The sequence below is a fragment of the Lineus longissimus genome, chromosome 7 (genome assembly GCF_910592395.1).
Source record: "Lineus longissimus chromosome 7, tnLinLong1.2, whole genome shotgun sequence".
In the NCBI taxonomy this organism is placed as follows: domain Eukaryota; kingdom Metazoa; phylum Nemertea; class Pilidiophora; order Heteronemertea; family Lineidae; genus Lineus; species Lineus longissimus.
The window spans coordinates 10,928,189-10,953,702 of NC_088314.1; the positions used below are offsets into that span (position 1 = coordinate 10,928,189).

The window sequence follows — 25,514 nt, forward strand, 5'->3', positions numbered from 1 at the left end:
TCGCTTAGCTACACCTAGGCGGCACCCCTATACAGCCTCTGCCTCGTGAGAGCCGCCATTCACCAGTACTTCTTCCTCGGCACACTGTTGCACACTGTTCCGAGTTTTTCTACGTTGTTTTCGCCAAATTTTGGTCGATCCTACGTTCGAGAAGGACACCCCGGGACACCTTCAGGAAGCTTATTATCTCTAGGAGACGGGTGAGATCGTTCTTTTACCATCCTCCCTCGATTTCTGCTTTTGGAGCGTGCTTTTTCTGCCGTCTCCCAAGAAATTTTTTCCTCCGTTTTCCTGGGCTGTTGGTCACGTGACCGTTCGTTTTTATACTTTTGTGGTTTTTCTGTTAGAAATTTTGGCGTAATGACATCGTTATTGCCGTCCTTTCTTTCTTCTTTGGGTGTTCCACCCTTTGTTTTGGACCTCCTGCCCTTCAGGGCGGGTTTCCGAGGTCCGTTTACGGGTGTATCGGGGATTCATAGTCCCCGGCCCGGTTCTTCCCCGTGTCGGGGTGCGGGTAGTTCCACCCCCATTGGGCCGGACCCTTTCCGCCCCCGGGATGCCTTCCTCTTCTCCCGGCACCGCCGGCAAGAAGATGAAGAAGGTGAGGAGAGGAGCACGGCCCTCAAAGGGAAGGGGGTCTTTGACTCCCTCTCCCTCGCCCTCCTCACGGACCCCCGCTAAGCGGCGAGGTCCACGGGGCTTTGGGGGGGTTTCGACCCCTCCCGACCCCTCCCCCCAGGCCGGGCACCCCTCTTTTGGGGGTGTGCCCCCTGGGGAGGCCTTGGGTTTGAGTGTTGGTGACCCTGATTCAGGGACACTCCCCAGGGTTAGCCCTGCCCCCTTTCCAGGGGGCAGGGCTCCGGATGGGACTCTGGACGTTTTACGTCCCGATCCCCCCGCCGACGCCCCCTCCTGTCATGGGTTGGTGAGCAGCATCGCCCCCGGTGAGCCGCCTGTTATTTCAGGTGTGCTCCCCCGTCCCCCTCCGGGGTTTGCGACGGGGTTGCGGCCGCTGCCCTTGCCGGCGGCAGCTGGCTCTGCCAGCGCCACGGTTGAGTCCACAGCCACTCCGGGGATCCGCCACCCCTTCGCTTTGGGGCGAGCTCGTCCGTCCGACCCTCACTCTGTGAGTCGGTCGTCTCTTCGGACGCCCCCTGGCGGGGCAAGACCGGTTTTCACCTTCCCGTCTTTGCCGCCGTTCACCACACCCGGAGGTGTCCTGCCCGGTGTGGGCAGGGGGTCGGTGATCGACCACTATTCACGGGCGAGGGGCCCTGGTGCCCCCCCCCCCCCGTTATGGGTGCCATCAGACCCACTATTTCCCCGGTCCGACCCCACCCTGCTCTGTCGGGGTTGACGGGTGTGGCTGCCGGTCAGGCATGCCCCCCTCCCCCCTCCCGTGTCTGCTCCACAGGAGTCCGATTTGAGCTCTGAGCCGCTGCCTCTTGCTTCCTCTCTCATGGAGGATCAACGGCAGTTGCTTAGGAGCCTGACGGACCGCATGGAGGCTTCCAACCTCCATGACAGGTCCTCGGCTCGCCCGGCCGAGAGGCTGGTGGCTTTTGATTTGAGTCATCAGCAAATGGACTGTGAGTTTAGCGACTCACAGTCTTTTTCGGCTTCTCAGGCTGACCCCCCCTCTGGGGGTGAGGACTCCGCCATTGTCGCGGGTATGCGGGACTTGCGCGCTCTTGTTCGGCAATTTGTGCCACAAGACACATGTCCTCTCCCGACGGTCAACCCCGCCCTCGGTAAGGTGCCGTTCGACTGGTTCGGCGACGCCTCCGAGCAGGAGTCGGATGCGGTCCCTGACCGGGCTTTCCGGGAATTGCCCGCGTCTCCGGCCCTGATTAGAGCCTCCACATGGTTGGATACGGCTCTCAGGGATACAGCACCTTCTTGCGGGGGTCACCAGCACGGGGGTCACCAACAGCGTATTCTCGCGATGTCCCTCCAGCAGTCCCTGCAGCATGCCAGTGATCTGACTGCTAAGGGATCACGTCCAAATTCCGCACGCGATATTCGCCGGCGAAATTCACCCTACAGTATTTCGCCTGCGAAATCTGTCCGAAAATCGACCGGCGAATGCGAGGCGAAAATATGAAATCGCCGGAATGTCAGATGCGAAATTCGCCCACAATCGCGCCAATTCTTCGATTTCGCCCCAAAAATCGCTCCAGGCGATAATGGAGCGATTTTACGAAATTGGTGGCTCTTGCATGCTTGTCCGATATTCGGAACGATTTTGCAACGACTTTCGTCTTGTTTTATTAGCGGAAAAGTGCAGTCACGTAAACAAATCTGGTCATACTAAACAGCGTCCACCAGGTTTAAACACATACATACATTAAAACCATCAAAGTAAAATCTAATGGTCTTAAACGAAATAAGCATGAAATTTTTAGGAAATGTATTTTTTATGGTGTACGTATTACGTTTTGGCCACAAAATATTATTTTGATGACTTTATACCCGACTTTAAACCTGGTGAACGCTGGTGGGCGCTGGTGGACGCTGTTTAGGATAACCGGATACTACAACGATCTTGATTGGTTGGCTGAGACGCGTATTTACACGTCCCGGTCCATCCAGAGTTTCAGCCCTTCCTTCGTTTTTTCTTCGAAGGAAAGGTTTATCAGTTTCAGGCCCTTCCTTTCGGCCTGGCTTCTGCTCCGCTGATTTTCACAACAGTCGTCAAGGCGTTTGCCGCGCCTTTTCACGCCATGGGCTTAAAGCTCCATTGCTATCTCGACGACTGGCTGCTACGGCACCAGGCTCATCGCCGTCTGGGAAAGCAGGCAAAGTTTCTGCTCGTCACAACCGGACAGGCAGGGTGGTTGTTAAATTGGGACAAATCCGAGCTGGACGCAGCTCAGGATTATGTCTTCGTGGGGGTGCGATTTCGCAAACGAGAGGGCCTGATGTCCCCCCCCTTCGGACCGAATTCACAAGATTCGGTCCTTGGTCGGGATTTTTCGCCGTCAGGACAGCGCCACAGCCCGACAGTTTCTGTCGCTGCTGGGGCTGCTCCATTCGGCAGCGGACCAGGTTCCTTTCGGCCGCCTGTATATGCGCCCACTCCAGCTCCTCCTGCTGTCGAGTTGGCGTCCATTCACGGACTCCCTCGACCAGCGGATATTTATCCCGGGGTCTCTCCTGAGGGAGGTGTGGAGTTTTTTGGGCTCGGAGACGGAGCTCCTCCGCGGAGTGCAGCTCAGCCCTCCGTCGCCCCAGATGTCCCTGTTCACTGACGCCTCCCTTTATGGTTGGGGCGCCCATTTGAACGAAGGGGACCTGACCACCAAGGGCACGTGGTCAGAAGGGGATGCGCGTCTCTCGATCAATATCCTCGAGATGCAGGCTGTCATCCTGGCCGTGAGGGCCTTCACGTCTCATCTGAGGGGTCACAGGGTTTCTCTTTTCTCCGACAATTCGACGGTGGTCGCTAAAATTCGGAGACAGGGGGGGACGAGATCCGACACATTGTGCCGTCTCACTTGGGAGCTCCTGCAGCTTTGTCGCCGCTTGGATATCCAGCTCCTCCCCGTCACATCCCCGGCAAGAGAAATATCTTGGCCGACGCCCTTTCCAGGTCGGACCGTCTGGTCCAGACAGAGTAGACCCTCCATCGTGAGGTGGGGGCCCTGTGGGATGCTCCGGTCGTGGACTTGTTTGCGACTCAGTTGAACAAGAAGTTCCCCCTGTACTATTCACCCCTCCCGGACGAGGAGGCCTTGGGAGTGGACAGCCTGTCGGCCTCCTGGGACGGCCTCAATGCTTATGCATACCCGCCAACCCCTCTGTTGCTACCGGTTCTCAACAAGGTGGCCAGTTCACGGGTCAGACTTTGTCTGATAGCACCGTGCTGGCCGAACAAGGCCTGGTTCCCGGTTCTGCTGGAGCTGCTTACGGATCACCCCCGCCGCCTGCCGGCGTGGGACCGTCTGCTTTATCACCCGATCGGCCGGGTCTATCATCAGGACCCTTCTTTCACAGGCTTCACGCCTGGAGGCTGTCGGGTATTTCCTCCGAGAGAGAGGCTTTTCGGAAGACGTTATCCGTAAAGTCGCCCAACCTCAGAGACAGTCTACCCTTGATTCATACGATAGCAAGTGGGCTGTCTTTCGAGACTGGTGTCGGGAGCACGGAGTTTCTCCGGTCGCTCCCTCTCTTCCCAACTTCCGCGACTTCTTGAATTTTCTATTCTTGGTCCGGAAGTTTTCGGTTCAGGGAGTGAAAGGTTATCGCTCCGCCGTTTCAGTCACCTTAAAGCTGACTGAATCGTGGCAACCGTCTTGGGATGACGCTGTTTCATCGTTGCTTCGCAATATGTCTTTGGAGCGTCCTCGCTCCATTCAGCTCTCCCAAGTGGGACCTCTCGGTGGTCTTAAGGGCTCTCATGAAATTTCCATTTGAACCCATGCATCAGGCAGATTTTAAACATCTGACCTTTAAGACCGTTTTCCTGGTGGCTTTGGCCACGGCACAGCGGCGGTCTGAGCTCCATGCTTTAGCCTTTGATAAATTGGCTTTCACTGAGAGGGGCGCGGTCCTAGAATTCGTCCCAGGCTTTCTGGCTAAAAACCAGGCGCCGCACACCTCCAGGCGCCCGGTTTTTATCCCCTCTTTATCCGCTACGGTCTCTAGAGACCTCCCGGACAGAACTCTCTGCCCTGTTAGGGCATTGAAGTTCTATTCTAATAAGACTAAGGAGCCTGCTGTTCGCCTAGGCAGGAAGCGCCTCTTTTTGTCTTATAGAGAGGGGTTTACTAGGGAGATAGCTGCGGCCAGGGTCTCCAGATGGTTGGTGGCCACCATCCGGATGGTCTATTCTATGAGACTCGTTTCTCCAGAGCTTCGTCGCCTAGGCGCCATTACGGCCCACGAGATTCGGGCCATTTCTACTTCGTGGGCTGAGTATAAGGGAGTGGCGCTGAACGAGGTTTAAGATGCAGCTACGTGGAGTTCTCACTCTACATTCTCCCAGTATTACATGCGCGATTGTTCCAGGTTAACAGACGGTATGCTGTCTCTTGGTCCAATTGTCGCCACTCAGCACGTGGTCTAGGTGTTTCCCTGCCTAGACCACTCGTCGATTTTCTCTCCTGCTGGCTGTCTTGTCCTCCCTCCTTTTTAAGCAGGGGGGGGGTTGTTCTATAGACTTTTGCCGGGCCTGCGCGTTCGCCTCGTCCAGCTGTCCTAGGGTTCAGCCGCCTAGGACTTTTGAGAGTTAATCAGTGAGGCCGCTCCAGGTTATTCTGGGGCGTGCTCTCCTTCTTGTAAAAAAAGAAAAAAAATTTTTTTTTCCACAATTGTGTCTCTTGACGATATGTGCTGAGCTTATACCGTGTTGAGGTGGTTTTGTCCCCGTCTAGGAGGGGATGGGTTTTCCCAGTTATGCTTCCCTTTGTTGTCAAAGGGCCTGTTGACCTCTAGCCCGGGTCTCCCCCAAGCATTCTTTCTCTGGGTCCCCTGGTCTCACCCGTTGGGTTCTGCTGCGCAGCTGGGAGACAGTTCACTTCACTACATGGTAAGTCACCGTTTACCCTCCTTCCTTTGGTTGTTGGTATTCGATGCAAAAGTCTGACCTGGGTAGAGTATGAACGACATAAAATTTCCATTTCCTGTGGAAATGTCATTTTATTAGTTCATACCTACCCAGGTCAGACTACCCGCCCTGCCTGTCCCCACAGCAACGGGACTTACTCGGTGTGCTCGAGTAATAAGTACTAGTGAATGGCGGCTCTCACGAGGCAGAGGCTGTATAGGGGCGCCGCCTAGGTGTAGCTAAGCAAACTAGCTAAGAGATTTCTATTATAAATAGATTATTTCTTCCTCGGGTGTGTCCGAATGGAGTACACATGCAAAAGTCTGACCTGGGTAGGTATGAACTAATAAAATGACATTTCCACAGGAAATGAAAAACCTGGTTGGTCTCACCCGAGTATAGCACACACGTCTTCTTTAAAACTCGGCTGGGTGACATGACGAACGTTCACTTGAGTTAGAGCATGCTCATTTTGAGCCATGTGCATTGTGCTTTGCAAGAGAGACTGGGGTACACATATGTTGAGACTCCACATGATCTGTTATTGATCAGCTGATGGGAAAGCGAAGCTAATGCATTTTTTCTTTTGTTCCAGCTTTCTACTGATGGTGAAGGTAGTCAAGTCATTGGACCACCCACACCAGGACAGACAAGAAATGCTGCTGTGGTCAACACACTGTACCAGTTCCATCAGGTTGTAACAAAGGTAAAAAGTTTATTGAACTGAGAGTTTTTTTTCATTGTGCTCTTAAAAATATACTGGGTTTGCATCATGCATTGAGATCATCAGTTACAATGAAGCAATGAATCTTACATCACCTACATCTTATATTGTCATGCAGACTCATGACACTGCTGTATTGCATGATTCCGAAAGCGGTAGTGTTAACCACCAATTATGTGCCTTTTATTTTTTTAATGCACAAAAATTTCTGAAATGTTCGCAATTTTCATTTTGGCGGCTTATGAGTTCTTTTAGTTTATCCAATCAAAAAGTAATCTTTCACAATTTTTATTTTCGGGAATCAAAGTTATTCGCAATATCTATGAAATAAATTGCCAGTGAAAATTTGAGGGTTTGCTGTGTGCATGTATTGTAACGTTTTTATACATAGTATCGCCACTTCCTGGGACCATAAAATCAACAGATATTCCTATTTCAGAGCAGAATTCTATGCCCTTATCGAATATTCCTCTCCAACAACTATATACCATCATAAAGAACAAAGCTCCTGCTTCAAAAATAAATGCTTCTTTACTCAACTGAAGGCAATGATCTGCATGGAACAGGAACTCAAATGTAATTAAACATGTTTTTTTTTTATATATATATATCTTTATTCAGACAAATAGAAAAATACAAATACATTTTTGGAAAAGGGGACATAAAAAAGCAAAACAATGCTTAAATCCTATGCCCCCTACAACTACAATTTTACAGTTTTGAATGTCGGCACAAAGAACATAGCGTAAAGAGGAAAAATTTCTGTGGAACCTTAAGAACACCTTAAGAAAAATCAAATTCGTGAAAAGCGTTTAGTTTTTACAATAAACTTCTGTACTTTTTTGAATATAAAATTATTGTCAGACAGAGACAGTGTCTCTCTACCAAAGAGGAAATCTTGAAGTGTAAATATGAAGGGGGGTGGGAATCGAAGATGGAGTTCATGAAACAATTCATATCGCTGTTGAATAAAGCGAGTACAGTCGAAGAAATAATGAAAAGAATCTTCAATCCCATTTAGCAGACAAAATTGACAACTTGGATTTTCAATCACATGATTAACATATAAATGATGGTTTAAACCACTGCAGCCGTTCCGTAAACGACTATGGAAAATACTACCCTCTCTCGTACTGCTACAATAAAACCATAAGGGTGGCTTAGTGGTAAACAAAATGTCTTGAAGTAATTTCTTAAAAACACCTACAGATTGAGCATTTCTTACATACAAAGGTAGTTCATTCCATTCTCTTGTAGTTGCAGGGAAAAATGAGTGATAATATGATTCAGTGTGACACAAGTAGGGTACAAAATCATTCTGGTTTCTGAGGTTATACCGATTATTTTCACCAACTCGCTGAGGGAGCAGATCTGACAGATACGTCGGGGTTTCCCCATGAACCATTTTATAAAACATAACATGCCTATGTAGTTTACGTCTAATTGCGAGAGGTGTATACCCTGATTCTAAATACAACTTTTGATTTGAACAGCTAACAGTGAGACCTGTAATAATTCGAAGAGCATCTATCTGAATCTTTTCTAATCTATCAACCTGATAATCAGAAATTCCATCCCAAATTACATCATCATACTCCATAATAGGGCGGATGAATGAATTATAAATAGTTTCTAAATTTTTTCTGGTGATTTTATACTTTAGATTTCTAAAAATTCCAATACGTTTCAATGTTTTTGTCATTGTACCTTCAACATGGGCATGATATGAGCCTGTGCTCGCCATCAGTAATCCTAAATGTTTGTGATTTGGTACAACTGACAAGTTTTACCCATTTAAGTGCAAGTGAATTTGGGAAGGAATATTTTTTCTACTTACAAGCATAAATTCTGTTTTTGTTGCATTATAAGTGACACACCAACGAAGAGACCAAGCAAATAATTGATTTATATCTCTTTGCATCAAATAAGAATGATTCGGGAGATCTTGAGATATTAAAAATTGCAAAGTATCATCAGCGAAAAGTCGCATATTGCCGTCGATGTTTTCAAAAATATCATTGATGAAAATAAGAAAAAGAAGTGGTCCTAAAGCGGAACCCTGAGGAACACCTGCAGAAACTAGACGCCAAGATGATACTGCACCATTCAAAACCACACGTTGCTCCCTGCCATTCAAGTAGTCAGATAGCAGATCAATAAAATTACCAGAAATTCCTAGACATCTTATCTTATACAAAATGCTTTGTGGGATACCCTATCGAATGCTTTTGATATATCGAAAAATGTGCATAAAACTTCATTTCTATCATCAAGACCCTGGATAATTTTATGACTTAATTCCAATAGTTGAGTAACTGTGGAATGTGAGGGAAGAAAACCTGACTGGTGAACAGAAATTTTGGAGCATACATGATTAAAGAGGTGTTTATATATAATCTTTTCAAAAATCTTACTACCAATACATAGTAAAGAAACTGGCCTATAGTTGCCAACCTGTTGTGGATCACCTTTCTTGTATATTGGAATAACATTACCTCTTTTCCATTTATTCGGGAACTTTCCTTTCTGAAGACACAATGTAAAGAATCTGGCAAGCAGTGGAGCAAGTAAATCTGAAGCATTGACCAAGAACAAAGGACTTATACCATCAGGCCCATACGCCTTTTTAACATTTAGTAACTTGATTTGATCCAGTACATCCTTTTCCGTTATTACAAAAGAAGACAAAATATCTACCTCTGGAGGTAAAACGGGTTCAGGCAACAATAAATTATCATCGTTCACCGTGGAAATTGATACAAAAAAGTCATTCATTACATTTGCCTTCTCCTCGTCATCAAAAATTACATCGTCATTCACATTTCTAATTACAGGTATATGTTTGGACTTTTTATGACCATTGGTCATGACAGAACCAACAACCCTCCACCAATCTTTATCACTCGCCTCTTTTTCATTAATACCCTCAATTACAGAATCATTGAAATTACGCTTTGCTGATCGAATCATATTGATTACATGATTTCTGACACGTTTAAAGTCTGATAAATCATACCTTTCTTAGCTTTCCTGAATAACTGGTCACGCACTTTCATATTATATTTTATTTCCGGGGTAATCCATCCCTTATCATGGTTTGACATTTTCACATTCTTTGATGGAATAGAACTTCTAGCAGCCTGCAATATGGTCTCGGATATACGTTCTGTTATGACATCAACCGTTAAAACATCATCAAATAATATTTCAAGACGACTGTTAACAATTTCAGCACGAAAACGTCCCCAATCAGCCCTTTGAAACAGCCAGACATTACCTTTTGACTTAAAAACTCTCATCCGGGTCTGTATAGTGGCAATGACAGGACAATGATCACTACAGAACTGTGACAAAACTTGACAACTTGATACCCGTTGATCTATGTCATTACCACAAATGAAGGGATCAAGTAAAGTTTGAGAAGTTTCTGTGATTCTTCTCGGCTCTGTGACTAATTGGACCAAACCAAAATTGAATATAATATTATTTAATTGCCTTAGATTAGGATTTAAAAGATCCTCATTCAGGTCTCCTACGAGGATTAGGTTACTTGAACCATACATTTCCACAACACTGTTTATATTATCACTTAACCTTTTCCAATACTCCACTAGATTGTCCGGATTTCTATAGATTGTCCCAAGGATACAAAACCAGTCCTTGTAACTTATTTTTACCCATAACACTTCAAGGTCGTTTGATTCAAACTGAACAAGACGCTCGCAGTGTAAAAACTCCTTATAGTACACACATACTCCTCCGCTACCAAATCTAAGATCTTTCCGTTGTGAATTGATACAATAACCCTCGATCTTCAAATCTTCTTCTGAAAACCTATCATCAAGGTGGGTTTCTGTTAATGCTAAAATATCAGGTTGGATTTCTTGAGCTTCCAATAATACAATCTTTGGCTTTAGACTTCTGACATTTACATGGTATAGAGTTAAATTTAGCAGATCATATCCGGGACCTGGGTTGATCTCAATATCACCGCTAAGTTTTAACACAATAAAACAGTAGTACAGGTTAACAATGACACGTGGAGGCATAGCCCCTGGTAAACAGGAGAGAAAGGTAAATACATATGCACATACTGTTGAGATAACAGACAAATACTCCTTTCCCAACCCCTTCAAGACACATCCGAAAATAACACATAGCATAAGAAATCTTGCAATTCTAAAATTGTTACAGACAGAAAAATAATAGTTAACTTTTAAACTCCAAAGCAAACCAAGAAATACATTCTCAGACTGACTCAAATCTGATGCCTTATGTACGCCACCACACCCTCTGTGTGCATCAATTCTACTAGTGCACACAAAAAGTAACAAAAAATAGAGTGAAAAAACTACTCTAAACACTGAAAAATGGTATCCACTACCTCTTGCACATTTAGATTTTATCTTTGCCATTAAAGATAAAAAAGGAAACAAAACATTGACCCTGACCTTGTCATGGACAAGTCATGTTGACAAAATACCTGGACAAATGCAGGACATGAAAAGTTATTGTTCAAGTGAAGTGTCTGGTGAATTGCTAACCATTACTAGTATTCTCTCAGTGAGGTCACAAAGCACAATTACATAGTACACACGTCTACCAGTACCAGTCCATGCACATTCACTTCATGTAAGAGGGCCCTTTTTCCTTGGGGACCATATAACTAGTTCTTCAGTTTGTCAATATCCATGGAACTCTTGATAAGGATCTTTTTGTTATTTTTCCATGCAAATAACCGTCCATCATTTGACCACGCATAAGAAATCACTTTCGCTTTCTTTAGTTCCAGTAGTCTTTTCAACATATCAAACCTCTTTCTAGTCAAGTCCTCGTTGATATAGACTTGTGGTTTCACAGTACGTAACTTTCGTCTGTTGGAGTACTTAGAGTACCTCGCCGTATAATTGGTGAATTTCACAATAAAACCTTTTCCGCCCGGGCCAACTGGATGGGCTCGATCAATTAAACATGTTTAATGTCACTGGTCAACCCACAGGCCAAATTGCTCATCCTAATAATAGGATTTTATGTCGTTCATACTCTACCCAGGTCAGACTTGCATGTGGTGTGGTTTGCTCTCTCCCGACCCCATCCCTCAGGCTGGGAACCCTCCTTTTGGGGGTGTGCCCCCTGAAGACGCCTTGCGGTCTAGCGCAGGTGACCCTGCTTCAGGGGCGCTCCCCAAGGCTACGTCTGCCTCTGTGGGCGGGGTCCGGCTATTTTGGAGTTGAAGCAGGCTCTTATTGACCAGCTCCTCCGACTCCCTGCAGTTGGGGCATTATCATCACCCCTGGTTCCGCTCCTGACCTTTCTATGTCAGTGAGCAGTGCCACCCCCGGCGTTGAGCCGCCACTTTTTGCAGGTGTGCTCTCCCGTCCCCCTCCAAGTCTTGCGACGGGGTTGTGTCTGCTGATGTCCTCAGTTGTTACTGGCACATCCAGCCACACCCCACTTTGTCCGCGGCTGCCCCAGGGGACCACCAGCCGTTTGGCTCATGCCGGGCGGCAAGGCCGCCTGCCTGTTTCGCCGGTGAGCCTTCACCTTGTCCTATCTGGCCGTTCGGGGTTTGCAGACAGGTCTTTCGCTCAAAAGCGTTGACCTCCCTCCCCTCCCTTGCCTGCCAAATGGGAGGCCATTCAGGACCCTCGGCCTCAGCAGTCCTCCTCTAGCCTTACATCTAGTCAGAGGAAGATGCTCCAGTGTCTGATGGACCACCTGGAATGTAAAAATCTCCTGGAACGGTCCGCGGCGCACCAGACTGAGCTGCCGGTGGCTTTAGACCTCGGTCATCAGCCCATGGATTGCTAGTTCTGGGACTCGCATTCCCTTTCCAGCCCGGCTTCTCAGGCTGATTTCCCTGATAATCAATAACAGATAATCATCTGATAACAGAAACAGATAAATGAGTGTCATCTTGTTGCAGAAATTTGGTTCAGTGAGGTTGTTACCTCCGCAATTACTCGACTCGTGGTTGGTTGGAAAATGTTGACAGTCTCACCAGTATAACCTGTTGGAATGATCCGCAAGCGTAAAAATTGTAAACCGGAGAGTCGCAAGCAGTTTTAACTCAGGGGGCAGCGCGTAAATCCTCCTAGTTTCCAATTCGGTCATCCCTCACAAGAATAATGTTTGCCGATCAAACCGATGTCGCTGATATAATTATTAATCGTTTTAGAACTCCTGTGGATGGAAGCGATCACGAAAAACCCTTTCCCTGCAAATTGCACACCTCTGTGCAATTTCATGTTGCCAAGCCAACATCAATAAACTCATCTCCGATGAGCGCCGTGCTAAAATTGAACTGAAAGAACCAGTCCACTTAGAGTTAGGACTGCCCCGGAGGTGTCTCAAATCTAAGATTCGATTTGATTTGGCAACCTGACTTAAGCATATTTATGAATATGACTTATTTTACCCCACCTAAACTTAAGATGCATTTTAGGTGCCCCACTTTGACTTAAGTAGCTTAATGAATACGGGGCCAGGTCTCCTCATCCCTGTCAGCTCCAGACAGCCAATCATTAACCCATACATAATCTGACAATTCCTTCACTGCTACAGAAGGAGGGCAAGTCACCAAATGGTGCTTAATTGTAGCATTCAGCAAGAAGGGGGAACTGCGATTGCCAAATGGTACCCGGAGCAGCTTCATGGTTCGTACAGTTCCAATGCAATCCCAGAGGAACCTGTCTACATTCTGATCTTCAGGACGGACTTCAATCTGTAAGAATGCCTTGCTGAGCAAGATCTCAACAAGATGGGGCATAGGGGAGGGCCCAGTCTGTAGGCAGTCGTTAAGAGACATTTTATTGTAGCCCTTTGCTGAAGCATCAAACACTGGCCTAACCTTTGAACTTATAGCATCCTCCCTCACCACCAGACGATGAGGCAGGTAAAATACAGGATAGACATTAGTCAGCTCCTCCTCAGGCACTTTAGAAATGAAACCAAGTTTTTCATATTCACTGAAAACAGAATTGTACTTATCTTTCAGATTGTTGTCTCTTTCCAGTCTCCGGTTCAAGATGGCCAATCCCTTTCTGGCCAGTTGTTTGTTGTTGAGGAGTACACCAGGGCAGGGCCATTTGGTATCGGCCATTTCCAAACTTCACTGTTTCTTCTAACTTCTGAATCACAGGATGAAGGGTTGGCGTTTCTTCGCTAGCAATACCAATCGACTCAAGTTCCCAGAAGCTGCACGTAATGGTCTCAGAAATGGAGTCTAAGTAGAGAAGTTGATGTACATGCAACGACAGGTTAACTTTAGTCTTACTTGCTTTCAAGGTTACTTGATTTTCAAGAAGTGCCCCCTGTGGGGCCGAAAAATGTATGAAACTAAAAACTCGAGAGATATATCATGTACCTTTGTTAGCCTAGTCTACCATAAAGATTTGGTAAAGATCTGAGAAATATTAAGCGAGTTCTAACACTTTATGTGTTTTTGGTTTTGGACCCCTCCCTGGTGGCCAAATTAAGAATGAAACTCGCGAAAGACGCGACACACCTTTGGCCCACCCTCTATCAGCACACGAAATTTCAGTCCAAAATATTTTGTCGTTCAGAAGTTACAAAGCGAAAGGGAATTTTCAGGAAGCGCCCCCTATGGGGCAGAAAAATGGATGAAACTAAAAACCCGGGTGATATATCGTGTACCTTTGTTGGCTTAGTCTACCATAAAAATTTGGTAAAGATACTTTATGTGTTTTTGGTTTTGGCCCCCTGGTGGCCAAATCAAGAATCAAACTCGGCCAATTTTTCAACGCGACATACCTTTGTTCCGCCCTCTATCAGCACACGAAATTTCAATCCAAAATATTTTGTCGTTCAGAAGTTCAGAGCGGAAGGGAATTTCAGGAAGCGCCCCCTATAGGGCAGAAAAATGGATAAAACTAAAAACCCGGGTGATATATCGTGTACCTTTGTTAGCTTAGTCTACCATAAAAATTTGGCGAAGATCAAACGAATGTTAAGCGAGTTCTAACACTTTATGTGTTTTTTGTTTTGGCCCCCTGGTGGCCAAATTGAGAATCAAACTCGGCCGATTTTTCGACGCGACACACCTTTGGCCCCCCCTCTATCAGCACACCAAATTTCAATCCAAAATATTTTGTCGTTCAGAAGTTATAGAGCGGAAGGGAAACGTGCATCCGGCGAGCGACAAGTGGCGAGCGGCGCAACATTTTGCCCCATACTGGCCAGGCCGGGAATCTGACCGGGATGATTTTTACTCCTTCCACCAAATATCGATTAAATTGCTTGAGTCATTTAAAAGCTGTAGGGTTGAAACAAGCACAAAGTTGGTGCCATGTACTAATACCATGTCCCCCTACACAAGCTCCGGGGGACGATAAGCATGTCAACTGCACCCTCCCCAGAGACAGTCGGGGAGTCAGCAAACTCAACACCTGAGAAGGGATTTAGAATGCCGGTAGGAATCTGTGGATGCTGTAAAGGAGTGCAAAATAACAGGTACTTCAATGGCTGAAATAGATTCAACATTAGGACTAGACAAATTTAGCTCAAAAACCCTATTTACATATTGATGAACATGTTTGGCAAGATGCGAGCCAAGACAACGGTAACAGAGTCTGGCTACAGGAACACGAGTGAGATCCCAGCACTTTTGTCATGTGATGAATTTTCTGACACAACCTACACGTCTGCCCTTTGGGAGTGGATGACACATTAAGAGCACCAATGGTAGGAACTGCTGCAGCGCCATCTACAACGTGCTTGTCCTCGGTTTTATTGAGATCTTTGAACAAATCAGCACTTTCTCTATGACGGATCTCCCCTTTCATGAACGACAGAAGGAAATCAAGGTCATCTTCGTGTCCTTCTTCCTCTCTCGCCCACTCCAATCGAACATCTTTGGGAAGGCAGGAAAGAATAACAGGAGTCAGAAAGACACTATACTTAGCACCAGAAATGTCCAAAGCCTCCAGGCTTCTGCCGTGTGACTGAATTTCATCGTAAAGCTTCAACAACTGAATGACTTAACCCGTAGATCTGTTGCTTATCTTCAGAAGAGCTTGAATTTGAGCGAAAGTTGTTTTCTCCTTTCTACCGTAATGGTCGATCAGCAACTCCCTAGCTGAATCATAGTGTTCTACCATAACTCTAAGTCCTGCAATCGTAGCCTTAGCCTCGCCCTCCAGTAGAGAGTCCAAATACGTAAACTTGCTTATCACCGGAATGTTAGCTGAATTGACAACTTGTCCCAGAAGGACTGCCACATTGTGACATCACCACCGAATTTGGGAAGATCGATCTTGGGAAGTCTGATTTTTTTCTCCAGATTCCCAGAAGTAGATGTAGATGGACCCTTTTCATCTTCACTATCACTGTCCTTTGAAGTTCTGACCTTAGGCTTAGACACCTTCACAGCCGGCTCACGAAGTTTGCCTAAGGCTCGTAACGTCTCAACCCTTTTACCAGCAGCTTCATCTAGATTCGAGCCGAAACTTTGTCGTCTTCATCAAAGTCTTCCTCGGGAAGTAACATCTCTACCTCCATTTGTGCCTAACGGAATGAATTCATCCGCAGGTCATGCTCATCAAGTCCCGACTTGAGTATTGCTTCGTTAGTGCCCTGATCTCCACCTCTCAACTCCCTAAGCAGTTGGTTCAGATTGACCACTGCATGTGTAAGCCAGCCCTTGGCCGAGCTTCTTCTCTTTTTTGCAGCAATCAGTTCACAGTTCTCCGGCATGATGACACCAATACGTTGGAAACAGCGACAATCAATGTCCAGGAGTAAAAGCTAGATATACAGTGGCTTTACGCCAATGCACACTGACATAGTTCAGTTTGAAGTGTCCGACACACAGTCAGTACAGCATGTATATCATACATGTACACAAACACGCAGATAGCAGAACACACGCTGCAGGTCGGCCAGTTTCTTACGATCGCACAAAGTGGTTTTTTACTTGTTTTTAAACAACATTCTAGTTTTAATGGTGTCTAGAGGGAATACACATTCCCGTAACGATTCTCCTGGGTTTTGGCATCAATTATATTGTGGACTGCCAGTATTAGGGTTTTAAACCCTCCAAATAATCGAAAACAGCTCCGATTCCTGGTTCAACTTAGCGCACTACGAAGCATGTGTGTTTATTATAAGGAATTCACAAGAAAATTTATGGTGACCATAACATACAGCGTGTCTCAAAGGAGAAAGAAACTGGTCCGCTACAGTAACGAAGGCGTGAAATCCCTAATTGCTAAACAATGTCAACACAGGCCGTATCACTGTCTGGAAAACTAAAGGTTATATCAACAACCTAACCCGTCTGCTAAAGCCTTAAAAAGGCATCATTGGAAATACAATTGTAAAATAAAATGTAAGAATCCATAATCCTTACACCTGTGAAAACCAAACGTTCCCTGGCACAAATTGCTGCTGTCGTGTTCCCACTGTTGTGGAAGCTTAACTCTTACGCTCTGAAATTTTTTCCACATATTTCTTGTCTTTCCAGGTGATCACTGGATTAACACATTTTCCTCCCAGTGCAATAGATGCCATTAAAAGAGCCTTAGAGGTAGGAAATCTCAATCCTTAGCAACCGTAGTTATTTGCTGTGGTGTCATTACATAGGGGAAGATATGTACCAAGTTTCAAGTTGATAGCTCCAGCAGTTACAAAACCTGCCATGCTAACGGACGCCAATGGATGACAACGGACGCAGCACCATAAGATAAGCTAAAAAACTACATTACCTATGGAATTTGGCTCATTGTGTGGCTGGTGGACTTGGAGGAACCCAAAGGCCTGCTGGCCGCTGTTGGAGGTCACTTCACCACTGCTTCTGTGCAATATTGTTGTTTGTTATTATTATTCAGAGCACAGGGAGGTCGGAGACCAAATTTCGGTCTGGTTCAATTCCTGATTTTGCATAGTGGCGAAAACCGAAAACATAAAAAGTGCTATATCTCACTAAGTGAGGGCTCGATCATCACCGATACATGACATATCACACAGGTTTTTGATTTCACCTACTTTTCAAGGTCACAGAGGTCAAACTCAAAATTTTATAGAAAGTGGCATGTTTTCATGGCTTGTAGGTCACATGGACTCCTGACTGATTTTGCAGTACATGAAAACGAATAGCATTGACAATGGGGTAATAATAAAAATAATACGAGTCTTATATATAGCGCAGTATCCAACCATTAACTGGCCGCTCATGTATTTATATACCACGTGGGATGAGACTTTGTGATGCAAGTGCTTCTCATTGTAGTTATGACCATGTCCTCATATAACCAATTTGGGATGAATGAAAATAACATGTTAACGTCCCAGGAACATTTCCATTTGAGAAATATTTGCATTGGGGTGAGAAATTTAAAATTTTGTGAAGGTCAAAGGGTTAATGCTGTAATTAGCAATTTTTGTGGAAAACAAGGCGGATACCCAATGTCCCTTTCCATCGTCTTTGATCCAATTTAAATGCCATCCCTAAGCGGTGCAAACCAGTTTTAACTTGGTTCAGGCATTTTGCCCATGCTCACTCATGCGTGAAAAGCAGGGTGTGAAATTTTGTACAGATATGCGTTTAACTCCTACCTACCAATATCCAAAAAAATATTTTCTAAAAATATAAAGTGCTGATTTGGGGGTAATTTATCAAACTGTATATTTTTTTTGGATACACCCTGATGTCTCTGTCGCATGGATTTCACCAAAACAATCGAGAGCATCAGCATGCTTGCATCCAGGATGTACATTTCGCTGATGCTTTCACCCAAGTGTATTTGCATGCGAGTGTTGTTGACTGTTATGTTACGCTCCTATTTTAAATAACGCAAGAATGTTGCATGGGTTGAACACTTGAAAATGCACTTGTTCTCACAATTACGGTAGTTTCCAAGGCGCAAAATGGAGCGGATTGTACAGAGTTGACACAAAATTATTTTCACCTGAATTTTCGTTTGAGTGATATACCATTGCAACACATCACTGTGCTATTGATGCTCAGATTATCATCATTGGCTCACCGTAGGGGAGTCTACACAACAGCCCAGTGTCCATCGTCCGTCATCGTAGTCTGTATCCTGTTTCAAAAACAGTGGCACGTTTCTTAACCGCTAAAGCTATGCACTTGAAATTTTGTGCACAGGACCCCCAGGTCAGGTGACCTCTGACAATGAATTTCGGTCTGATCTGATTCTTCATTTGGCCACCAGGGGGCCAGAAGCGGAAATCTAAAAAGTATGATATCTCTCTTATGAGTGACTCGTTTTCAATAAAATTTCTATGAAAGGTTCTCCTAGCAAGGATACATCACACAGGTTTTTCATTTGATCTAGTTTTCAAGGTGACAGAGGTCTAATGGCGTAAATTGTCCGTTATGGCACGTTTCTTAACCGATAAAGCTATGAACTAAAAATTTGGTACACTTGACTCCCTTCATCATAAAATATCCTACGGCTTTTCGATTTGACCAAATTTTCAAGGTCACAGAGCTGGTGTGAATTGGCTGTTTGAGTGTAACTATTGCACGTTTCTTAACCGCTAAAGCTATGAACTTGAAATTTGAAACATAAGACTCCCTATGTCATGTACCTCTGACACTGAATTTCGGTCCGATCTGATTCTTGACTTGGCCACCAGGGGCAGGAAGTGGAAATCTAAAAAGTGTGATATCTCTTTTATGAGTGACTCATTTTCGAAGAAATTTTTATGGTAGGTTCTCCTAGCAAGGATACATCACATGTCATACGGGTTTTTAATTTGACCTACTTTTCAAGGTCACAGAGGTCAAATGGCGTAAATTGGTCGTTTGAGTGTGGCACCACGTTTCTCAACCGATAAAGCTATGAACTTGAAATTTGGTACACATGACTCCCTACATCATGTAACCTCGGACACAGAATTTCGATCTGATCTGATTCTCGACTTGACCACCAGGAGACCAAAACTAAAAAAGGTAAAAAGTGCAATATCTTGCTTATTAGTGACTTCTTTTCAATGATATTGTTATGGTAGGTACTTCAAGCAACGATACATCACATGTCATACCGACTTTGGTTTGACCTATATATTATACATGTAGCATGTTTCTCAACCAGGATGAATTCCTAACCACCAAATATCTATGCGGTGAGCACAATGACCCCTGGGTCCGGTTGTTAGAAAGCATGTTAGCACATAACATCATGCTGATATGTTGTTACATGTGCATTGATGTACATGAAACAAGATGTCAACATCATGTTATAAGCTAACATGCTTTCTAACAACTGGGCCCTGGCCGTTTCATTGAATTTTAGGATTAGTGTCATTTTGTACCAAATTTGGTGCCTTTATACCATTTTGTACGATTTCGGTTTTCTTTGGTCCTTATTGCCTGGACTATTTGGCACTTTCACTTATCAGCCAAATACAATGGAGGTCAGGTTTTCACACAAACCACTTTCAGCTATATCTCATGAATGCTGCGCATTGTCCACTAAGCCCACTTCACTATTATGTCTCCGTCAATGTCCATGGGCTGGGGGTTATGCATGCTTTGCGATGCTGTTATTAAATTTGTATGTGACCTTTTTTTTTTCAGTCTGTTGTCGTGTTAATGGGTAATGCAATCAATCCTCTGCTGAGCTCAATAGCAGACGCCCTTGAAGCCATCATCTTGACTATGCACAGTGAAGATTTTTCAAGGTGAGTTTCACTCTTACATCAACTCACATCAACATTTTTACTATCAAGTTACTAAGGGATCACGTCGGCGATATTCACCCTACAGTATTTCGCCTGCGAAATCTCTTGCATGCTTGTCCAATATTCTGAACGATTTTGCAACGCCATTCGCCTCGTTTTACCGGCGGAAAAGTGCAGTCACGTGATGTAAACAAATCGGGTCATACTAAACAGCGTCCACCAGGTTTAAACACATACTTAAAGCCATCAAAGTAAAATCTAATGGTCATAAACGAAATAAGCAGGACATTTCCTGATTGTTTCGTGACATTTGTGTGCTAGATTAAATAGCGAGTTGTTGTCTAAAATGTACCAGCGTCCACCACTCAGTCGGCAGCCATGTTGGATTTGACTTGGAGGAAATGATAGGGCTTCCCAATACAACAGGAGCCCTGTGATTTTAGACAACATCTCCCTTATCTTACACCAAAAGTCATGAAATTTTCAGGAAGTGTGTTTTTTATGGTGTACTTATTACCTTTATGGCCACTAAATTTTATTTTGATGACTTTATACCCGACTTTAAACCTGGTGAACGCTGGTGGACGCTGTTTAGGATGACTGGCTACTACAACGATCTTGATGGCTGAGACTCGGAAACATAAGCCTAACTATGATTAGCTGTATGATTCGGTACATTCCGCCACAATCCTTCGGAATGCAAACCATAATACTAAGAACCTCAAACCTCTGTGCCAAATTTGTGTAGCTCCTCGTGGATAGATGTGATGTATTTGATTACTGGAGTCAGGTTGACCGGGAATTCCAGTTTGTGTTTTTGTTGGGTCTGCTATCAGCTGATGTCGGAATTCGCATACTACAACACATGTAATATTCGCTTCGTTCCGATGGTTGGTGAGAGCGAATTCGGCGCGATTATTGTTTTCGCCTGCGATTTTCATTCAGTCTGAATTTTCGCCTGATCATAATAGAATCGCCGAAGCAGGGAGCGATTTGGAGGCGAATGAGTGTGGCGATATTCGACCAGGCGAATTTTCGTCCCGATTCCCGCTGCGAATATTCGCGTGCGGATTTCGGACGTGATCCCAAACAAGTTCAGTAGTAAATAAGGTCTGCCCTTATCTGTTCATGCATCGTTGCATCCAAATGTGGGAATTTATGGCAGATGGAAAGTTGGATTGGTTTCATATTGCTGTGGAATTGGGGTGTGCGGTCTGGGTAAGTACATAGCAATTTTCACCCCTATCTGATAATCGGGTGGCCATATTAGATGTGGCATTCCAGATTGTAACTGTTGAACGAGTCATTAGGTTGCCTTGAATTTTCTTTTCCATGATGGGGTGGGTTGGGGTGGGAGCGGTGCCTGATTAATTTTGGGCCCGATCGATATTGCTCATTACTGCCAGGTGGTCAAATCTTGGATTTTGCATTTGAGACTGTAATTGTAGAAAGATTCGCCTGATTGACTTCAATGTTTTGTAGCGTGATGGGCAGGGATGGGAGAGGTTTGGTATTGATATTAGGCCCGATTTGATGACCAGTCAGTTATCTTGCATTTCACGTTGTAGTCTGTAACCTGTAGTCTGTAGTCTGTATAAAAATTTTTTAACAGCTTGCTCAAATTTGAGGCTCGCCGAGGGTAACAGGAGACGCAATTTTGATTTCTTAAGATGTAATGTGAGCTGAATTAGCTGAATTACAATTTCACAACAAAATATATCAACCTTTTTTATGTGTGCTAAGTTTTAGACATGGGCTGGGCCGCAATGCTTATTGATTGTGCCATGCAGCGAATTCAGCTCCCAGCTCCAGTTGCTGTATTTTTTCTCCCCAATTTTCAAAAAGTAGGCTGCCATGAACACCAACTATTCCCATTCTCCCATTTGTTGAATTGTTCGGATGTCCTCAAATTATATAAAAAAACCCTCGGCTTCGCCTTGGATTTTGGTCTGCATTTTCGGTCTACCAAAGTGGTCTTGATTATACAACCAAGGACCTTCAGTTCGGTATCAATTGCTTGAATGTACAGTTAAGACATTGGCCCCTGCCCGTTTCAGTTTTGTTATTATCATTATACAATAATAGCCCCTGGCCATTTCATTGTTATTAGCTCACCTCTTAGCAGAGGTGAGCTTATCCCATACCGTGGCGTCCGTCGTCCGTCGTCGTCGTCGTCGTCGTCGTCGTCGTCGTCGTCGTCGTCGTCGTCGTCGTCGTCGTCGTCGTCGTCGTCGTCGTCGTCGTCCGTCGTCCGTTAGCAGGGCACGTTTCGTAACTGTTAGAGCTATTGAGTTGAAACTTGGTACACATGTACCCTTATGTAATGACACCTGGGAGACCAAGTTTCGGTCCGATTCGTTTCATGGTTTGGCCACCAGGGGGCCAAACGTTAAAAGTGAAAATATGCAATATCTCCCTTAATAGTAGTCGGGAAATTTTGAAAAAAATATGGTAGGTACTTCTAGCAAAGGTGCATCATATATCCTCCGGGTTTTTGATTTGACCTCCTTTTCAAGGTCACAGAGGTCAAATGGTGTAAATTGGCCGTTAGGATGTAATGATGGCACGTTTCTAAACTGCAATGACTATTGATACCAAATTTGGTACACATTTACCCCTTAGTCAGGTGATCTCAGGGACCGAAGTTTGGTCCAATATGATTCACCACTTGACCACCAGGGGGCAAAATCCAAAAACCTTAAAAATGTGATTATTCCTTAACTTCTTGCCCGATTGCCACCAATTTGATATCATGGGTACATCTAACCACCATACAGTATATGTCACACAGGTTTTTAATTTGACCTTCTTGTCAAGGTCACAGAGGTCAAATGGCGTAAATTCGCCGTCGGGCCGTAACTATGGCACGTTTCTTAACTGCAATGACTATTGATCACAAATTAAGTACACATGTACCCCTTGGTCAGGTGATCTCAGGTACCGAAGTTTGGTGCGATCTGATTTGCCGTTTGGCCTCCAGGGAGGGGGCCAAATCCTAAATTCTTCAAAATGCCATTATTCCTAGTAATGACTTGCCCGATTGGCACCAATTTTATATCATAGGTACATCTAATTCTAACAACCATTCAATGTGTCACCCGGGTCTTCTTTGATTTGACCTACTTTTCAAGGTCACAGAGGTCGAATGTACTGTAAATTGGCCATTTTGGGGAAATTGTAATTGCTTGGACCTACATCAAACCTAACACTACATGACACAAGACCATGCTCTTTATCCATCTTTCCTCCACATGAGGTGAGCACAATGGCCCTGGCCATTTCATTTTTATCATTGTACAATATCATATCACTCTCAGATGCCGAATTCTCTGAACATTATTTCAACTTCACCTCATACACATTCTCAATGTCAAACACCTTCACCATCACACACACCATTACAACACATCCATTATAAAATTATCCAGCTCAACGTTCCTACATATCAAAAGAGGGGAGGTTTGCGATGGCTATCGACATTGCTCTAGTTGACTATGTTACTATGTCTCATCTGCAAGTGTTTCCACAGCTCATTTTATTCATGCACAATATTACTCACTGTTATTGGTCGTCGCGAGAGCAGACCCTTATTGTCAGGTTCTGTCATTATGTTTGTGGCAGCATGTGCCTAGCAACCATGCCTAGCAACGGGCATTTTACACTAAAAAATATCTTTAAAATCATTTATTTAAAAATTTGGTTCCGAGGAATTGTTTGCAGTACATTCAGCCTCTTTGTCACCAATTTTGAGACAAATCGGAGTAAAAGTGTAGACGCTGAATCGATTTGTTTCAGGTCCGTTTAGCTAAATGGCGAGATTGACTATGAATGAAGATAGTTTTAGCCCTAGGATGCTCGGCAGTTGTTGAATTGAAATGCAAATTGCGTTGCCAGTATTTGTCCTATTGTAATAAAACTTAAGTTTTCATTAAAGTTCGTTATCTTGTTCATTAAGTCCTTCGTCTCATGTAAAATGCGAATTGAATAAAATTATTAATTGGGAGCTCAAAATTGATGAGCGTGTATACGTAGCATGCAGGAATGTTGTGCTGGCCAACGAGCAGTATGGTGAGTTTCTTCACAAAGCTACGTGTCTTTATCGATGATGTATGAAGAAACTACGAAGACCCAATGTAAGCAGTAATCTAATCTGTAATACTCTCAAATTTCAACGAAATCAATCAAGTATTTGCCGAGAAATTAGAAATTACGCACAACTTTACAGGATCGCGTCAGCCATAATAATGACATTAATGTACATGCAAATGAGGACTGTCACTTGCTCGTCAATACCGAGCAGCTAATCACGTGGGCATAATTATGATAATAAGGTACAGCGGTGGAAAATTCAAATTCAAATTCAAATTCTTTATTACTCTAAAACGCTAAATAGTCTGGTTCTCTGACCTCGATCTCCGGGCTTTTGGTAGGGTTAAGGAACGGGTCAGGTAACAACAACCGTCTACAAATAACACGGCAGAAAAGAGGAGTGTTATTTTTAGATTCAGCCATTGTTGTAATTTCCCGAGCCAATTATCGTTTTACGGTCGAATTGAGCGCTGTATCTGTCCTAGGATTATGCCTATTATTGAGCACATCATTCTACACTGTAGAAATACCGGAATTACTCTTAAAATGCGCGATTACGGTTATTTTATGTTTCAGACAAAGGGGTTTCCCCATATAATGACGTCACTTTTAGCGATATTGTCATTTTCGCAAAAGTACGATTTGGGACGCTAAACCTTGACCGATTGCGTTGGTTTTTGCAGGATAGGTTGTTTATAATATTAAAAAAAATTAGGCATAAGAATTTTTGTGGAAATGGTGGTTTAAGCTATTGTTCTATTTATAGATTTTTGTTATTGCCTGACCTACGACAGCGAGAGTGAGGTCAGGAGCCCAGACTATAAAACGCCCACTAGGGGCCAACGGTTACATAAAATAATTACAAAATATACAATATAAAGTTACAGGGTATACAAAATAAGATCACAAATATTTAAAGACAAAAACATAATAATGGAAATCAGGACAATATAGAGTTACGCAGTTTAAAGAACTCGTTGATAATCGCAGCAGAGGGAGGTGAAGGATTTTTTTAGAAAAATTGTAGTCAGATCCGACAGAGACAGAAAATGGAGATCACTTTATTACAACTGCAATGAGTTTTGCTGTTTTGACGCATATTTAGGGCACACCGCAAGGAAGTGAAAATCATCCTCAACCTCCCCTGACTTGCAAACCTCACACTTTCTTAGACTACAGTGTCTCCCAGTTTTGATTCTTAGACAATGGGCTTCCAGCATTAATTTTGTGATACAAGCCCTGTGTTTCACTGATTTAATATCATTTAAATATGTTTGAAGTTCAAATGAAAACATAAGATTACTATACATCGAGTTTTTTATTTGTTGCGATTTCACCAAAAATTTCATGTTGACAAATATCTCTAATCGTTTACTGGGCATTAGAGTATAATATTTTCCAGTTATCCACATTAATATTCATTTGATCAAGCCATAGGTACCCCAAACCGGAGGAATTAAGAACAACATTTCCAAACTTTGGGGA

General features: G+C 44.1%; 1 protein-coding gene across 1 annotated transcript in view; it reads left to right on the top strand.

Annotated features, from left to right (window-relative positions):
• LOC135491736 (conserved oligomeric Golgi complex subunit 5-like) overlaps positions 1 to 25,514 on the top strand; it is a 123,946-nt gene that overhangs the window by 50,320 nt on the left and 48,112 nt on the right. Inside the window, exons 11-13 of the mRNA XM_064777838.1 lie at positions 6,144 to 6,254; positions 16,756 to 16,818; positions 19,837 to 19,940. Coding sequence (XP_064633908.1) covers positions 6,144 to 6,254; positions 16,756 to 16,818; positions 19,837 to 19,940 — 278 coding nt within the window. The remainder of the gene's footprint in view (positions 1 to 6,143; positions 6,255 to 16,755; positions 16,819 to 19,836; positions 19,941 to 25,514) is intronic.